Source organism: Entelurus aequoreus, linkage group LG19 (genome assembly GCF_033978785.1).
Source record: "Entelurus aequoreus isolate RoL-2023_Sb linkage group LG19, RoL_Eaeq_v1.1, whole genome shotgun sequence".
In the NCBI taxonomy this organism is placed as follows: domain Eukaryota; kingdom Metazoa; phylum Chordata; class Actinopteri; order Syngnathiformes; family Syngnathidae; genus Entelurus; species Entelurus aequoreus.
Genome location: NC_084749.1, coordinates 37,276,889 through 37,291,973, shown reverse-complemented (window position 1 = coordinate 37,291,973; position 15,085 = coordinate 37,276,889). Strand labels below are relative to the sequence as shown.

General features: G+C 39.1%; 1 protein-coding gene across 6 annotated transcripts in view; it reads left to right on the top strand.

Moving 5' to 3' along the window:
• The window catches only part of LOC133635351 (phospholipid-transporting ATPase ABCA1-like), a 79,977-nt gene that overhangs the window by 56,630 nt on the left and 8,262 nt on the right, over positions 1 to 15,085 (top strand). For all 6 annotated transcript variants that reach the window (XM_062028476.1, XM_062028474.1, XM_062028473.1 and 3 more), the window contains 12 exons: positions 1,725 to 1,840; positions 3,679 to 3,823; positions 4,040 to 4,163; positions 6,308 to 6,437; positions 6,560 to 6,686; positions 6,853 to 6,915; positions 8,454 to 8,560; positions 8,635 to 8,776; positions 10,095 to 10,229; positions 12,955 to 13,058; positions 13,981 to 14,073; positions 14,210 to 14,453. In XM_062028476.1, the coding sequence (XP_061884460.1) occupies positions 1,725 to 1,840; positions 3,679 to 3,823; positions 4,040 to 4,163; positions 6,308 to 6,437; positions 6,560 to 6,686; positions 6,853 to 6,915; positions 8,454 to 8,560; positions 8,635 to 8,776; positions 10,095 to 10,229; positions 12,955 to 13,058; positions 13,981 to 14,073; positions 14,210 to 14,453 (1,530 nt within the window). The remainder of the gene's footprint in view (positions 1 to 1,724; positions 1,841 to 3,678; positions 3,824 to 4,039; positions 4,164 to 6,307; positions 6,438 to 6,559; positions 6,687 to 6,852; positions 6,916 to 8,453; positions 8,561 to 8,634; positions 8,777 to 10,094; positions 10,230 to 12,954; positions 13,059 to 13,980; positions 14,074 to 14,209; positions 14,454 to 15,085) is intronic.

The window sequence follows — 15,085 nt, the reverse complement described above, 5'->3', positions numbered from 1 at the left end:
TGATGAACAGCACAGCTTTTACCAATTTTTGCGTATTTCCAGTAGGACTGATCTGATAACATGGTCAGAGTGCAGAAGCGTTCCCATTGTGAGGTCAATCTCCGGAAATTGCCGAAGGTATTCAGAGCGAAATATTCAAAATGGCTGACTGAATTTGTGGCATTTTGTGATGTTTGGACGGTGTTTTCACATACGTTGCAGATTGTAAATACAATCGGATATGGTTTAATGGATACATCCATCCATCCATCCATTTTCTACCGCTTATTCCCTTCAGGGTTGCGGGGGCCGATGAAACACAAATAAACATATAAAGTCAACTTGTTTTCCTACTCGTTGTAAATACAATTGGATATGGTTTAAAGCAGTGGTCCCCAACCACCGGGCATGGCCCGGTACCGGTCCGCGGACCGATTGGTACCGGGCCGCGGACCAATTGGTACCAGAAAAAAAAAAAAAAAAAAGTCTTTTTTAAAAAAAATTAAATCAACATAGAAAAACACATTTTATACATTATATATCAATGTAGATCAATACAATCTGCAGGGATACAGTCCGTAAGCACACATGATTGTATTTCTTTATGAAAAAAAAAAAAAAAGAAAAATCCCCCCCTCCCCCCGGTCTGCGGGACAAATTTTCAAGCGTTGACCGGTCCGCAGCTACAAAAAGGTTGGGGACCACTGGTTTAAAGGATACAATGAAACACAAACAATGAAACGCAAATAAGCATATAAAGTCAACTTGTTTTTCCATTCATTGTAAATACAATTGGATATGGTTTAATGGATACAATGAAAAACAAATAAGTATATTAGGTCAACTTGTTTTTTACTCTGCTGGTATAAGTCGACGGTAGAATACGCGGAAGGCCAGATTTGGCATGGAACGCCAGCATTTTAGGTTTGTTCCACCCAGAGGGTGCGTCTTAGATGAAGGTGCGCAATAGCTGACTTAAGCTGAGGAGGAGAATGTTGCCTTGTCAGAATCCCAACAGTTAAGCACATGGGAAAATAAATGATCTAAAGTTCTAAGACACATCTGTTTTATTGTATTCAATAACTAAGTAATAAATCAAGGGTTTGATTGGATCAATTAATTTCTAAATAGTTGTATGATAGTCCTACCTGTCAAGATTGGGATTTGAAAATAGGGGACTTTTTCAATTTTCATTATAGTTATAGAGGCAGCAGAGTCTTTCCCAGTTTCCTGATTTAAAAAATGTTGAGATGAGTAGCCAAAAAACATGGAAAGTATTCACAGATGAGTTGAAGCTCCAGGTTTCCTTCCATTTTTACTTCTTGTGCAGTGTGTTAGGAGTGTAAAGATCATGTGTACGGACTCTTCAACTGAAACATGAAACGTCATGTAACAAGAAAATGCTATAGTTTGTGCTGTTTTACAACCTTCTTACACATTTGAGATATACAATAGAAGGCACAAACTGCAATGGAAAGCACAAACTACAACCTAGGCCAGTGTTCAGGAGAAACAGTTTCTAAATCCAACTTAAAATTTAGTTGGTCAATTTTCATACTAAAAATATTTTAAGTTGGTCAATTTTCATACTAAAAATATTTGAAAAAACTGTTTTTGTATAAGTTCTAAAATGTAGCATAGTAACACAAGTTACTATAGCAAATTTTGGAAGACCTTACATCAATCTTTATTGTGCAAGAAAACAAATAATTGTTCTTTTTCTTAATATTTCGTTCTTGCTTCAGCTGAACTATGCTGTCCCAGCCATCATGGTGGTGGTGATCTTCATCTGTTTCCAGAAGGAAGCTTACGTCTCACCGACCAACCTGCCAGCTCTAATCCTGCTCCTTCTCTTGTATGGGTGCGTTCAGAAGACATACACATGCTGTAACTGAATAATCTAGACTAAAATGTCATGGTAGAATCAAATCTAACAAAGGGTCTTCCATAATTTCATTGAGTTTAGCACATGGTTATTCAACTGGCGGCCATCGAGTTCAGTTCAAAATTTGGAAGACAAACAAATTCATAGAAATACTAAAGTGCTCCTGATGTATATAGGAATTTGGACCACTAAACACTGCATTGACATTTGAACTTTGCTAGCGAGCATTGAACACTGGGGTCCAGACTTAAGATTTACATAACTGATGCGTTCTCTCAAGGCACCACTTTTAAGTCTTCCTTTTTGGGAGTTAACACATTTTTTTTCGCAATGTGATTGATGTAACTAAGGTATGGATGTAGCTTTTAGTTCAAATGCAGTCAGTCGTCATTGTTCGACTTCTATACTAGTGGTGTTCGTCAAGGTTCCGTTTTAGGTACTCTTTTGCATCATTTGGGGTATTCAACTGGTGCCCCTTTGTGCTTGTCACAGATTGTCCATAAAAACCACCATGTTTAAACAGTTGTCCATATGTGCAAATGGCACCAGGACCCCTCGGCCGCAGTTTGATGATACATTTTGTGGTTGTATCATTGGATTTACAGTCTCATGTTTTAGAAACTTGGGTGAAGAGAGAGGCGGAGCTTTCACCCGATCACCACATGGTGGTGAGTTGGTTCCGATCGTGGGGGAGGATGCCTGGACAGACCGGGCAGGCCCAAACGCATCGTGAGGGTCTGCTGAAAAACGTCTGGCAGAGTCTCCCGTCAAAGAGCGTTTTAATTCCCACCTCCGCAAAAGGCAGCCGATAGGAACTCTGGCCAAAATGTGGCAAAGGAGAAGTCGTGGAGAACGACTTCCGGACGGCTTCAAAGCCATTCTGAACCACTCAGCTGCATCAGGAAGGTGAAGCAGTGCACTGTCTACACTGTGTATGGTGGGGATGGTGATGCTGACCTTGACTGAGGATGTTGTGGATCGGTGGAAGGAATACTTCAAAGATCTCCTCAATCATACTACATGTCTTCCAATGAGGAAGCAGTGCCTGGGGACTCTGTGGGCTGTCTGCCAGCTGGCCTGGGAATGCCTCGGGATCCCCCGGAAAGAGTTTGACGAAGTAGCTGGAGAGAGGGAAGTGATGGGCTTCTCTGCTTAGGCTGCTGCCCCTGCGGATCCGACTTCGGATAAGGGTGCTGTTAAATAAATTATCTTTGGCTGTCAGTAACTCTGACACAGTAAATACACCAAAATCAAATGTATTTCAGGAAGTGTGGCCCCAAAACCAATTTACTTGAATAGCCCTTGTTTATGATTGGCTTTCAATTGTTATGTTGAGCTCTTTTCCAATGAGTTGGACCTGCCATTTTTTCTCTTGAATATGCGTACCTTTGCGACTTTGCCGTTACGCATTTTGTTGCATGTTGCTTGTTTTATTTTCAGGTTTAGTCTCTAAGTCTAGATTGCGCTCCATTGTAGAGGCATCAGCGTACGATAGGGCGTGGCCCTTTTTTAATAAGCCAACATCACATTGTAGAAATGCAATAAAAGCCAAAAATATGAAAATGTAATAAAAAAAAATCTGAAATGCTGATACAAATAACTAATAACACAGAGCTTTGTCTTACAAAAAAAGTTATTTTAAACTATTTTTACCAAATAAAAAATAAAAGTATCTAAATGCCCCCTCATAAAATGTAATCAAAGTTGGCAGGTCTGACTGACGGAGGAACAAACGGTAGAAAATTGATAAATTACAAGAGTTTGTCTCAAAACCAGTGTATTGCTGATCTTGTCTCATTGATCACTCAATGTAGGTGGTCCATCACTCCTTTGATGTACCCAGCATCCTTTGTGTTCAACGTTCCCAGCACGGCCTACATTGTCTTGACCTGCATCAACCTCTTCATCGGAATCAACGGCAGCATTGCAACGTTTCTCTTGGATTTCTTTGACGATAAGGTAAAATGTACTGAACTTTTGTATGGGACGTTATGTTTGATATTTTGAGGTTTTAAATCAGGGACATCACTGTGTTGGGTGCATGCCTAAAGTCAATTTCTACGTGATTTATTTTTCATAATTACAAGGGGGTTTAGGAACGACCTACTGACTTGTGTCTTTCACATACTGTCTTTATTTGATTGGTTTTCTGAGTGATTGTGCCTTTTTTAACAGTATTTAAAGAAGGTCAACTTTATCCTGAAGTGGGTGTTTCTCATCTTCCCTCATTTCTGCTTGGGACGAGCACTCATCGACATGGCAAAGAACCAAGCCATGGCTGACATCTTTCAGAGACTGGGTACCTTGATTTTAAAAAATCCCTTTATATTCAGTAATACTTCAATTTACAAGCTTAATGGTTCTGCGATGGAGCTCTTAAATCCAATTAAATTAATTTGAATCTATTTCATCAGTGCTTGGGCCCCCAAAAAAGCAACAATTTTTGAATAAAACTAAGTTTTAGATAAGACATATTGGAACAACTACAATAGTTTTATGGAATGTAATAATTATAAACAGCATTTACCTTGAATAGTGGACTTCTACGGTACCTCCTTTAGGCTGCTTCTCCGTCAAACACACCATCAGCAGCTCATATTTTCATGGATATACTGTAGGTCCCCCCTTTAGATATAATTTCTACTTTTTGCTTCAGTATGGTGCAGACAATCAGTGATAGTGAGGTTTGGGGCACATATGTGTATGTATACATTATACGTACATTTTATATATATATGTCTATGTATATGTTATATGTATATATTTATATACACATATACATACATAATATACATACATATATATACTGTATATAATACCTGGGATTTATATAGCGCTTTTCTAAGTACCCAAAGTCGCTTTACATGTAGAACCCATCATTCATTCACACCTGGTGGTGGTAAGCTACTTTCATAGCCACTGCTGCCCTGGGGTAGACTGACGGAAGCGTGGCTGCAAATTGCGCCAACGGCCCCTCCGACCACCACCTATCATTCATCATTCAATTCACCGGTGTGAGTGGCACCGGGGGCAAAGAGTGAAGTGTCCCGCCCAAGGACACAACGGCAGCGATTTTTGGATGGTAAGAGGCGGGGAGCGAACCTGCAACCCTCAGGTTTCTGGCACGGTTGCTCAACCCACTACGCCATGCCGCCTCACTACTACATATAAACTGACCTTCCTTTGAGCAGATTGAGTTTCTGGAGCATCACATTTGTGGGGTCAATTAAACGCTCAAAATGGCCAGAAAAAGAGAACTTTCATCTGAAACTCGACAGTCTATTCTTGTTCTTAGAAATGAAGGCCATTCCACAAAATTGTTTGGGTGACCCCAAACTTTTGAACGGTAGTATATATATATAATTATTAGGGCTGTGAATCTTTGGGTGTCCCACGATTCGATTCAATGTCGATTCTTGGGGTCACAATTCGATTCAAAATCGATTTTTTTTTATTCAACGCGATTCTCGATTCAAAAACGATATTTTCCCGATTCAAAACGATTCTCTATTCATTCACTACATAGGATTTCAGCAGGATCTACCCCAGTCTGCTGACATGAAAGCAGAGTAGTAGATTTTTGTAAAAAGCTTTTATAATTGTAAAGGACAATGTTTTATCAACTGAGTGCAATAATGTAAATTTGTTTTAACTATTAAATGAACCAAAAATATGACTTATTTTATCTTTGTGAAAATATTGGACACAGTGTGTTGTCAAGCTTATGAGATGCGATGCAAGTGTAAGCCACTGTGACACTATTCTTTATTTTTATTTTTATAAATGTCTAATGATGTCAATGAGGGATTTTTAATCACTGCTATGTTGAAATTGTAACTAATATTGATACTGTTGTTGATAATGTTCATTTTTGTTTATTCTGTGTCGTGTTTGTGTCTCCTCAATTGCTCTGTTTATTGCAGTTCTGAGTGTTGCTGGGTTTGGGTTTGGTTTTGGAATTGGATTGCATTGTTATGGTATTGCTGTGTATTGTTTTGTTGGATTGATTAATAAAAATTAAAAAAAATAAATAAATAAATAAATCGATTAAAAAAAAAAAGAGAATCAATTCTGAATCGCACAACGTGAGAATCGCGATTCGAATTCTAATCGATTTTCTCCCACACCCCTAATAAAAAAAAATATATATATATATACATATATATATATATATATATATATATATATATATATATATATATATATATATATATATATATATATATATATATATATATATATATATATATACAGTATATATATAGCTGACTACTTCCTGGTTCATGGAAGATGGTAAACCGATTATAATTCTGCCGGTTGGACCGTACCTTGGATTTTATATTGACTCAAACTGGAGTAATATGGTAATACCGTACTACAGATCCATGCATTTTACATATTTGATTTGCTCCTTTAATGTCGTTGTGGATATTACTCCTTTAGGCGCCAAGCAGACCCAACACCCATTCCAGTGGGACTTTGTTGGGAAATACCTCTGCGCTATGGGAGTTGATGGTATTATCTTCTTTATTTTCACCATACTGGTGCAGTACGCAGTCAACATGCGCTGCAGGTATGTCCTTAACATCACAACTGTGTGCATTTATTTGTATAGCCTTTAATGCCATCACAACGATGCCCCGCCTCTTTTCACAATTGTAAGGAAGGCTTGTGGTTTGTGTTTTGTGTGTGTAGACCATGGTGGATTGGGTCTGAGATCGCTCCTCTCGGCCCAGAAGATGAGGACGTGGCCAAGGAGAGAGAGCGGGTTAAAAGTGGCGGAGCTGAAACTGACATCTTGACCATAATGGAGTTAAGCAAAGTACATATTTTACTTTGTTAATCATGTGATTACAAATAATGCACAGACCTTCTTCAGACTGAAATCAAGATGAATGTGGTTTTCCATGTTGATACCACAGTGAACTTTCTTTTGTGGAGACCCACTTAATTATAAGTGCAATAAATCATGTTCTACATACTTTCAGGTGTATAAAGCTGGAAGGAAGCCAGCAGTGAATCGTCTCTGTCTGGGAATTCCTCGTGGTGAGGTGAGGGACATTCAGTACAAACTAAACCAAGGCATTATTACGCCCATTTAGACGATCTAATGAAATGCAATACAACCACTGTATCAAAAATTATGCCTTATCAAAACTCAGTTTGGATTGTTTTCAATTAACAGAATATCGTCATATTGCAAGTGTACCCAATGAGAAGGGTATTTCGCTCAATGAGACGTTGAAAACACCATGCAATAAAAACACATTAATTAGTGCTCTAAAATAAATTAATCTTCAACAACATTATCTGTTGTTTTCATGTGATGTATACAACAGGGTTTCCCACAGCACTGCAATCTATTTGTGGCAGTGGTGGATTTTACATGAACCATGAAAAGCAAAACAAATATGTAGAAGTACAAATTACCTTAATTCTGTAGCTTTTTTGTCATTTTTTTATTCAGGGTGCACAGTATTTGTTTGTTATTTTTAAACCTATTCTAATACAATAATTCCTGTGTTATTTCTGTTATTTGGTTCTGGGCCTGACTGCAGTAAATTAATTTCCATGAAGTCGGAAATATTTATAAATCAAATATTTTCATAGAGCATAATACAACTGTGTACAACCTTGTAAATGTGGTTTTATTTAATACAACACCCATATTTTCACCTTTGCACTCAATGAATACAATCCAGTTATGCCCCAACCCCCTCCACATCCCACCCCCGGATTGTAAATAATTCAATGTATATACTCTAATGATTAACTTGTGTGATGACTGTATTATACTGATAGTATATATTTGTACCATGAATTAATTAACGTGGACCCACAAGTTGAAAAACTTATTTGGGTGTTACCATTTAGTTGTCAATTGTACGGAATATGTACTGTACTGTGCAATCTACTAATAAACGTTTCAATTCAATCAATCAATGATTATTTGCAAAAAAAAACAAGTTTCTCAGTTCGAACATTAAATATATTGTCTTTAAGTCTATTCAATTGAATATAGGTTGAAAAGAATTTGCAAATCATTGTATTCTGTTTTTATTTACGATTTACACAATGTGCCAACTTCACTGGTTTTGGGTTTTGTATTTTGCGCTGTTTTGTTTACAGTGACCTGGCTTGTTTACTAAACTCCTCAGTGATTGTGGACTGTCGGGTCAAGGTGTAAACTGAAATACTCCCTAACTGGTGCGGTGGAATTTTGTTTTGTGATCGTTATTTTGTCCATGTTAGCTGCTACTACATGCTAACTAGTTGCACTGTGTGATGCTAGCGGGCCAGCAAACCCGCCTCGCAAGTCGCTGCACAGAGTCAAAAACAATAAATGAGAACAAGATAATTCACCCGTTTCTTTTCATTTCGCTATAGCACAAACACATGCAGCTGCTGACAGCGACAGAAAGCGTGAATGCTTTTGAAGCCTGCACATGGCGATTGATAGACGCTGAAAAAACTTACTGACTTAATTTTCATTTATTGTCGGTTAATTGACTTATCGAATATCGGCCCAGGCCTACACATACTTACGTTGTGTGATTTTACACTTATTTCACACTTGTTTGTGCTGCAGTGTTTTGGCCTCCTTGGCATCAATGGAGCAGGGAAGACAACTACATTTCGCATGCTGACAGGGGACACGTTCATCACCTCTGGAGAGGCTTACCTTGCCGACCACAGGTACACTTTTTTTAATGTCTATAGGGCGCTGATATCACCACCCCCTTCAACATAATGTCCCCGCATTGTTTCAGTATCCGGACAGAGATCGAGAGAGTTCACCAGCTGATGGGCTACTGCCCGCAGTTTGACGCCATCAGCCACCTGCTGACTGGCAGGGAACATTTGGAGCTGTTCGCCCGTCTACGAGGTGTGCCTGAAAAGTCTGTCACCAAGGTACTATTATACACACAGGTCACAATTATATTAAAAAAATAACAATATGTGAGAATGAGTGAAAGATACTATCATAATCATATTTGACCAACTTGAGTTATCCCTTGTAAAAGATGTGGTCACTGAGATGCATGAAACATTCACTACGTTTCCATGTACTAAATTAGTCTGATTTCTCAAATAGTTAGGTTTTCTTTATTTTCACACCTACAAGTGTCCATTCTCTAATGCGACTATTGGTCATACGCCATGTGCCTTCCATACACTGGGCAGTGCTTATTTCCTTTTACCGCGGATACATTTTCCGGTTGACCTATGACGCCATTCTAGGCATCTGCGGCTCCTTACAGCCTAGCTCTGCTGTTCCTGGTGTTCACTGTAATATTGACACAGATTACAAATAGATTGTCATTAATGGCTATGCTGATGTTAAATAGGAGACAGCATCAAGAATTGGTCATAAATTGCGCTACGAGCATGATGCTACTACCAGGAATGTTGGAGCTGATGCAGGTCCGAAGCAAAGAAAGACGAGTGGGAGAAAGTTTTTTCGAAGGAATTTTTGGACAGAGAATCATGTAAACAAAACTTTCAAAGGTCTCAGAGTTCATTTATAAGGCTCTGTGGATTGATTGAAGGAATTTTTAATTAGAAGAAAAACATTGTTTCTAGTCGATACTGTTCCAGAAGAAGGTTGCTATTGTTCTGGACAAGTTTGCCAGTTGTGTGGAATACATTGTTTATCAGTTTGGAGTGCAAAAATGCAGTGTGAAAAGGTTTTTGTGTACGCTTTATTATTTGCCTTTAATATATCTGCTTCATTTTTTTTTCTCATTCGTATTTCGTTCGGGAGTCCGAATTTTGCCAACATTCTCCATTTCTTTAGCTACTTTCGTAAATAATTTGCCATTTATTTTCCTCTCCCATCGATGCACTTCACAATGGTTTGTACTTTTAATCTGTGAAGCTAATAATCAGTCTCCTATTCATTACAATTGTTGCTATGTTTTTATTGAATGGTACCAAAGGGAATAAGCGGTAGATAATGGATGAATGGATGGTATAGGCTACCGGGTTATATCCCGCATGTTCAGGCTGGCGCATGCGCGATATGAAGGGTCCTCTCCGGCAGCACACCCACTCGAGAGATCTGGTTTTCAATTGCATAATCCAGGTGTGTTAGTCAGACTTTCAAAAACCGAACATGATCGAATTAAGGTGTTTCCATTGGTTGTAGAATGCTTATTTAAACCGAACTACTTGAGAAATCAAACTAATTTAGTGCATGGACGCCTTGTGACTCACTGCTGTGCTTCAGGTGGCTCAGTGGGCTGTGAAGAAGCTGGGATTGAGCCAGTATGCTGAACAAGAAGCTGGACGCTACAGTGGAGGCAACAAGAGAAAGCTTTCCACTGCCATCGCCCTCATCGGAGCTCCACCCGTCATATTTCTGGTGAGGATTGAACTTGTTGACCAACAGACGGCTTTGAATAACACTCATAGTGTAAACTTGTTAGACTCTACCTGCGTTCTTTTGTTGAACAGTCAAAAGCCATGTCATCTGGAAAGGTCTTTCAAGGATTTGTTTAAAACTGGTCACAGGTAAAAGTTACAGCGTTGATCTCACTCTCGCAAAAGCATCGTTAGTCATTTTGCGTACAATCAACACCACGATCAACACCACGAGCAGGCCTTCGCAAGAGGAACGTCTGTAAAAGTGAGCCCCGATGAAGAATCCTTCACTCTCTGTAAAACAATAGGACAGAAAGGTCCAAAGTTTAAAAAAAAAAGGGAAGTGACACGAGGGAGATGCTTGAGTTGTTCGTTCTCAACAGAACTTAGTTGTTATTCCATCCATCAATTTTCTGCCGCTTGTCCCCTTTAAGGGTTGGGGGTGCTGGAGCCTATCCCAGCTACACTCGGGCAGAGAGCAGAGTACACCCTGGACAAGTATAATTCTCGGGAAATTCAATTGATTACAACTGGACTGTTTGGTTTGTCTTAGACCAGACCTGGGCATTCTGTGGCCCACGGGCCACATCCAGCCCTTTGTGCGTCCCTGTCCGGCCAATCATAAATTTAAAAATACATTTTAAAAAGTATCTATGTCGAGTGTGCAATACAACGGTGCTGCTTTTGTTTTGAAAAGCGTTATTTGTATTACTTCCGTGTGGACGTGTGTGATTGTGAGTGAATGTGGACAGTGGCAATCACAAATTACAAAATAAAGTTTAAAAAACATCTATGTCGTGCGTGCAATACAACTGTGCTGCTTTTATTTTGAAAAGTGTTATTTATGGGCGTATGTCCGGGTGTAACCTGTGAGTGAAGGTGCACAGCGACAAGTGATGAGACGCTAAAAAGACAAAAGTTGATGACGAATGCCGTGTTTCCAACAAGACATGGACTGCCAAGTATTTCTTTACAGAAATTAAAGGTAAAGCAGTGTGCTTAATTTGTGGTATGTTTAAAGAATATAATTTGAATCGCCACTACACGACGAAGCACGAGGAAAAATACCGTAATCTGTCTGATGAAGCGCGCGCAAGGGAGGCTGATGCGTTGATGGTAAAACTGCAAACCCAACAAGGACTTTTTGCCAAATTTCACACCCTGTCAGGACAAGTTTCGTCATTTCTCACAAAATCGCCAGAAAAAGTAAGGCGTTTTCTGACGGACAGTTTATTAAGGAGTGCTTATTGGACTCTGTTGCGCTGATAATGCCCGGAGACTTTGACTGTTTTTCGCTGGCTTTGGATGAGAGCTGCGATGTACGTGACACCGCCCAGCTGGTCATCTTCTTACGTGGGATAACTACAGACTTTCGAATCACGGAGGAGCTGGCAGCCATGCAGTCAATTAAAGAGACAACCACAGGTAATGACTTGCTCACATAGGTAAATGCGTGTTTGGACATGTTAGGACTGAAATGGGACAAGCTGGCAGGTGTGACAATCCAATCCAATCCACTGTATTTATATAGCACATTTAAACAACAAAATGTTTCCAAAGTGCTGCACAAAAATATTAAAAACAATATTCAAATATTATCCTTAGCTCCACCAATGACATTTTTGCATTGTATTATACATCAGGAAGTGTTGTGTAAGACAGTGTTAAAAATAAAACCATCAAAAGCAATCTGCTTTTGTATAAAGTTAAGTTAGGTTAAATGAAATTATTGTTATTACTATATTAATTATTATTATTATTATTATTTATCTTACGGTATATCAAAAATAATACTGAGCAAAATTTTATTGAAATATTGTCGGTGTGGCCCTCCAGCAGTGCTCGGGTTGTTAATGCGGCCCCCGGTAAAAATTAATTGCCCACCCCTGTCTTAGACTATGTTTCGCCTCTCATCCAAATAGGCTTCATCAGTTCATGCTCATAGATTGGTCAGGTCTCGTCTTAGACTTAGATTGGTCACATATAGTCAAGTGGCAAAACCCCAGCTATGTAAATTTCAACACCAATAAATAATAATAAATAATAGGGTGTGCCTGGGCAAGGGTGGTTCCACCCTAACGTAGTGAGAAAAACAACTGTTGGGATGCATAAGAGCAATCCTACTGTCAAAGGTATTGAGGTATTGTGTGGCAAAACGATCGCTGTGGAACGACCACTATCAGCGGGCTCTGAGAGTTTTTAGGTGAACAGCACCAGGTCATTGGTACAGATATGTGGATGAAAAAAATCAGAAGCCAAGAAGTGCCAGCATTCACCGAGCACATTATATAACTCAGTGGACAAAAAAAAAAAAGGTCTGTATCCGAATCCTGATTCTTATTTATCCCGATTCTAAATATATTCATAATGTTCCAGAATCGATTACATTTTTTATTTTTTTTAAATCGAACTTTAAAGATAATTTTTTTAGGCCGTTGACATGTATATGGCATACAGTACATCAACAGTCAAAAGGAAGGAGGTCTCGAAGGCAGAAAAGCGCTATACAAGTATACTACATTGAATCTGTTACTACCAAATATTTTTTGACACAGACTTTATCAATCAATCAATCAATGTTTACTTATATAGCCCTAAATCACAAGTGTCTCAAAGGGCTGCACAAGCCACAACGACATCCTATACCATATCACACATGTAAAATCAGTAAAAACTTAAATTGTGTGCATCTTATTCTCAAAACATATTTTTTTCATTATTATCAGGATGAGCCCACCACTGGCATGGATCCCAAAGCCAAAAGATTCCTGTGGAACTGCATCCTCAACATCACCAAAGAAGGAAGGGCTGTAGTTCTGACCTCCCACAGGTAGAGAGGGGGCTGTTTGCATACTCGTCAAAAGCGTGCCAACACTATCGATGATTGAGCAGTGATTTTATTTGACATTTACTTACGTCAAAGTATAACAAATAGAGATGTCCTGATCCTCATCATGGGATCGGATCGGGGCTGATATTTGCTTTATTTAATCTTTACCGCAGCTGTGTCCCAGTGTTTACACGGTTAAAGATTGTACTCACGTGAAATATTCTTTCAAAATGGATGCATGCTCAGGGAGACAGAATTACATTTCCATATTCTTTGTTACACACATGCAGGAGTTGCATACATTTCAAGAGTGTACACGTCTTTCCAGAACACCGGCTCAAATTTGAGAGCGAGCTGCAACTAGAAGCCGCTTCTGAGATACTAATCCTTACCACCATGCCGTAAAATAAACTAAGGTTCTTTAAAGTACGATTATTATTGGCGGACTAGTGGAAAACAAATGGCTAAGCGTGCTACACGCACACAGAGCAGGACGGCTTAAGGGTCGATGTAAAGGAGTGATTGATCCATATATCGATAGCTAGTATTTTGTCAGCATATAAACGATACTAAAGTAATCAGATTGATATTTATCTTTTTCTTCTTGTTATTGTTTACAAACTCAGGGAGTAAGGCTCCGATACAGGAACCCAAATTATTTAAATGTAAGCCAATAGTAGTTTTTGCTTATGTTATTGTGCACTCGCCACTTTATTTTATTTAAAAAATGTTTGTTTCAGTCTATACCCCAAATCTAATTCATCATCTAAATTACAACAATACTACAATACATGGAATGGAATAAGTTTTATAAAAAATTTTACCTTAGAAGATGTGATCGAGATCGTAGGCAAAAAATGTTGATTGGGACATCATCAATAATGGATATTTAAATGTGTTTATATTTTACTTGCCATTTCAGTATGGAGGAGTGTGAGGCTCTCTGCACCAGAATGGCCATCATGGTCAACGGCAGGTTCCAGTGTCTTGGATCAGTGCAACACTTGAAAAACAGGTAACCAAGTCTGACCTACAGCCACAAAGTTAATTTATTGAATTAGACGAATACTGCTAGAACCGCAGTTGTCATTTGTTTTGCACATTTGTTGCTGTAGAAAAGTCATCCACAACCTCCTATGTCAATGAAACAGGTTTGGTGACGGCTACACCATCATCCTACGTCTGAGAGACAGTCAACCTGACTCATGCCCCGTCAACAACTACATGAAGCACTCCTTCCCTTTCATCGAGCTGAAGGAGCAACACCACAACATCCTGCAGTACCAGCTGCCCTCACACGCCTGCTGCCTGGCTCGGCTCTTTGGCCTGCTGGCCAACAACTATGAGGAGCTGGGCATTAGCGACTTCTCTGTTTCGCAAACCACCCTGGACCAGGTGAGGACATGACACAGACCTTCTATATTGAAGGTGTATTTGATGGTCTAACATTATTGCTTTAACAGAGCAAAGGTATTTAGTCTTGGGGTTTTTTTGTGTGAGAGGCACATTGGTTATTAGAATTTTCCATCCATCTATCCATTTTCTACCGCTTGTCCCTCTCAGGGTCACGGGGGGTGGTTGAACCTCATTGCAGGGCCATCATGCAAACTCCACACAGAAAGACCTCGAACCCGGGGATTGAATTTTTATTTACAAAATCAAAATTCTAATTTGCTATATCATTTTTTTTTTTAAAGTATTTGTCTATTTCGATTTGGATATTCAAGAATAATTTCAATAAAATTGCAAATTAAGCTTGAAAACTGGAGAAGCCGTCATACAAATGTTAAATTCTAGATTTAAAACGTTTTAAAAATAAAGTAGCCTATGTACCCACATTTTTGAGTTTGTAGTTTGCAGTTAATAATGTATTAAGTAACTAAAAACAAAAATAGTGCAGCAGCTGGCCTGGGATCACCTTGGAATTCCCCGGGAAGAGCTGGACGAAGTAGCTGGGAAGAGGGAAGTGATGGGCTTCTCTGCTTAGGCTGCTGCCCCCTCGACCCAACTTTGGATAAGCGGAAGAA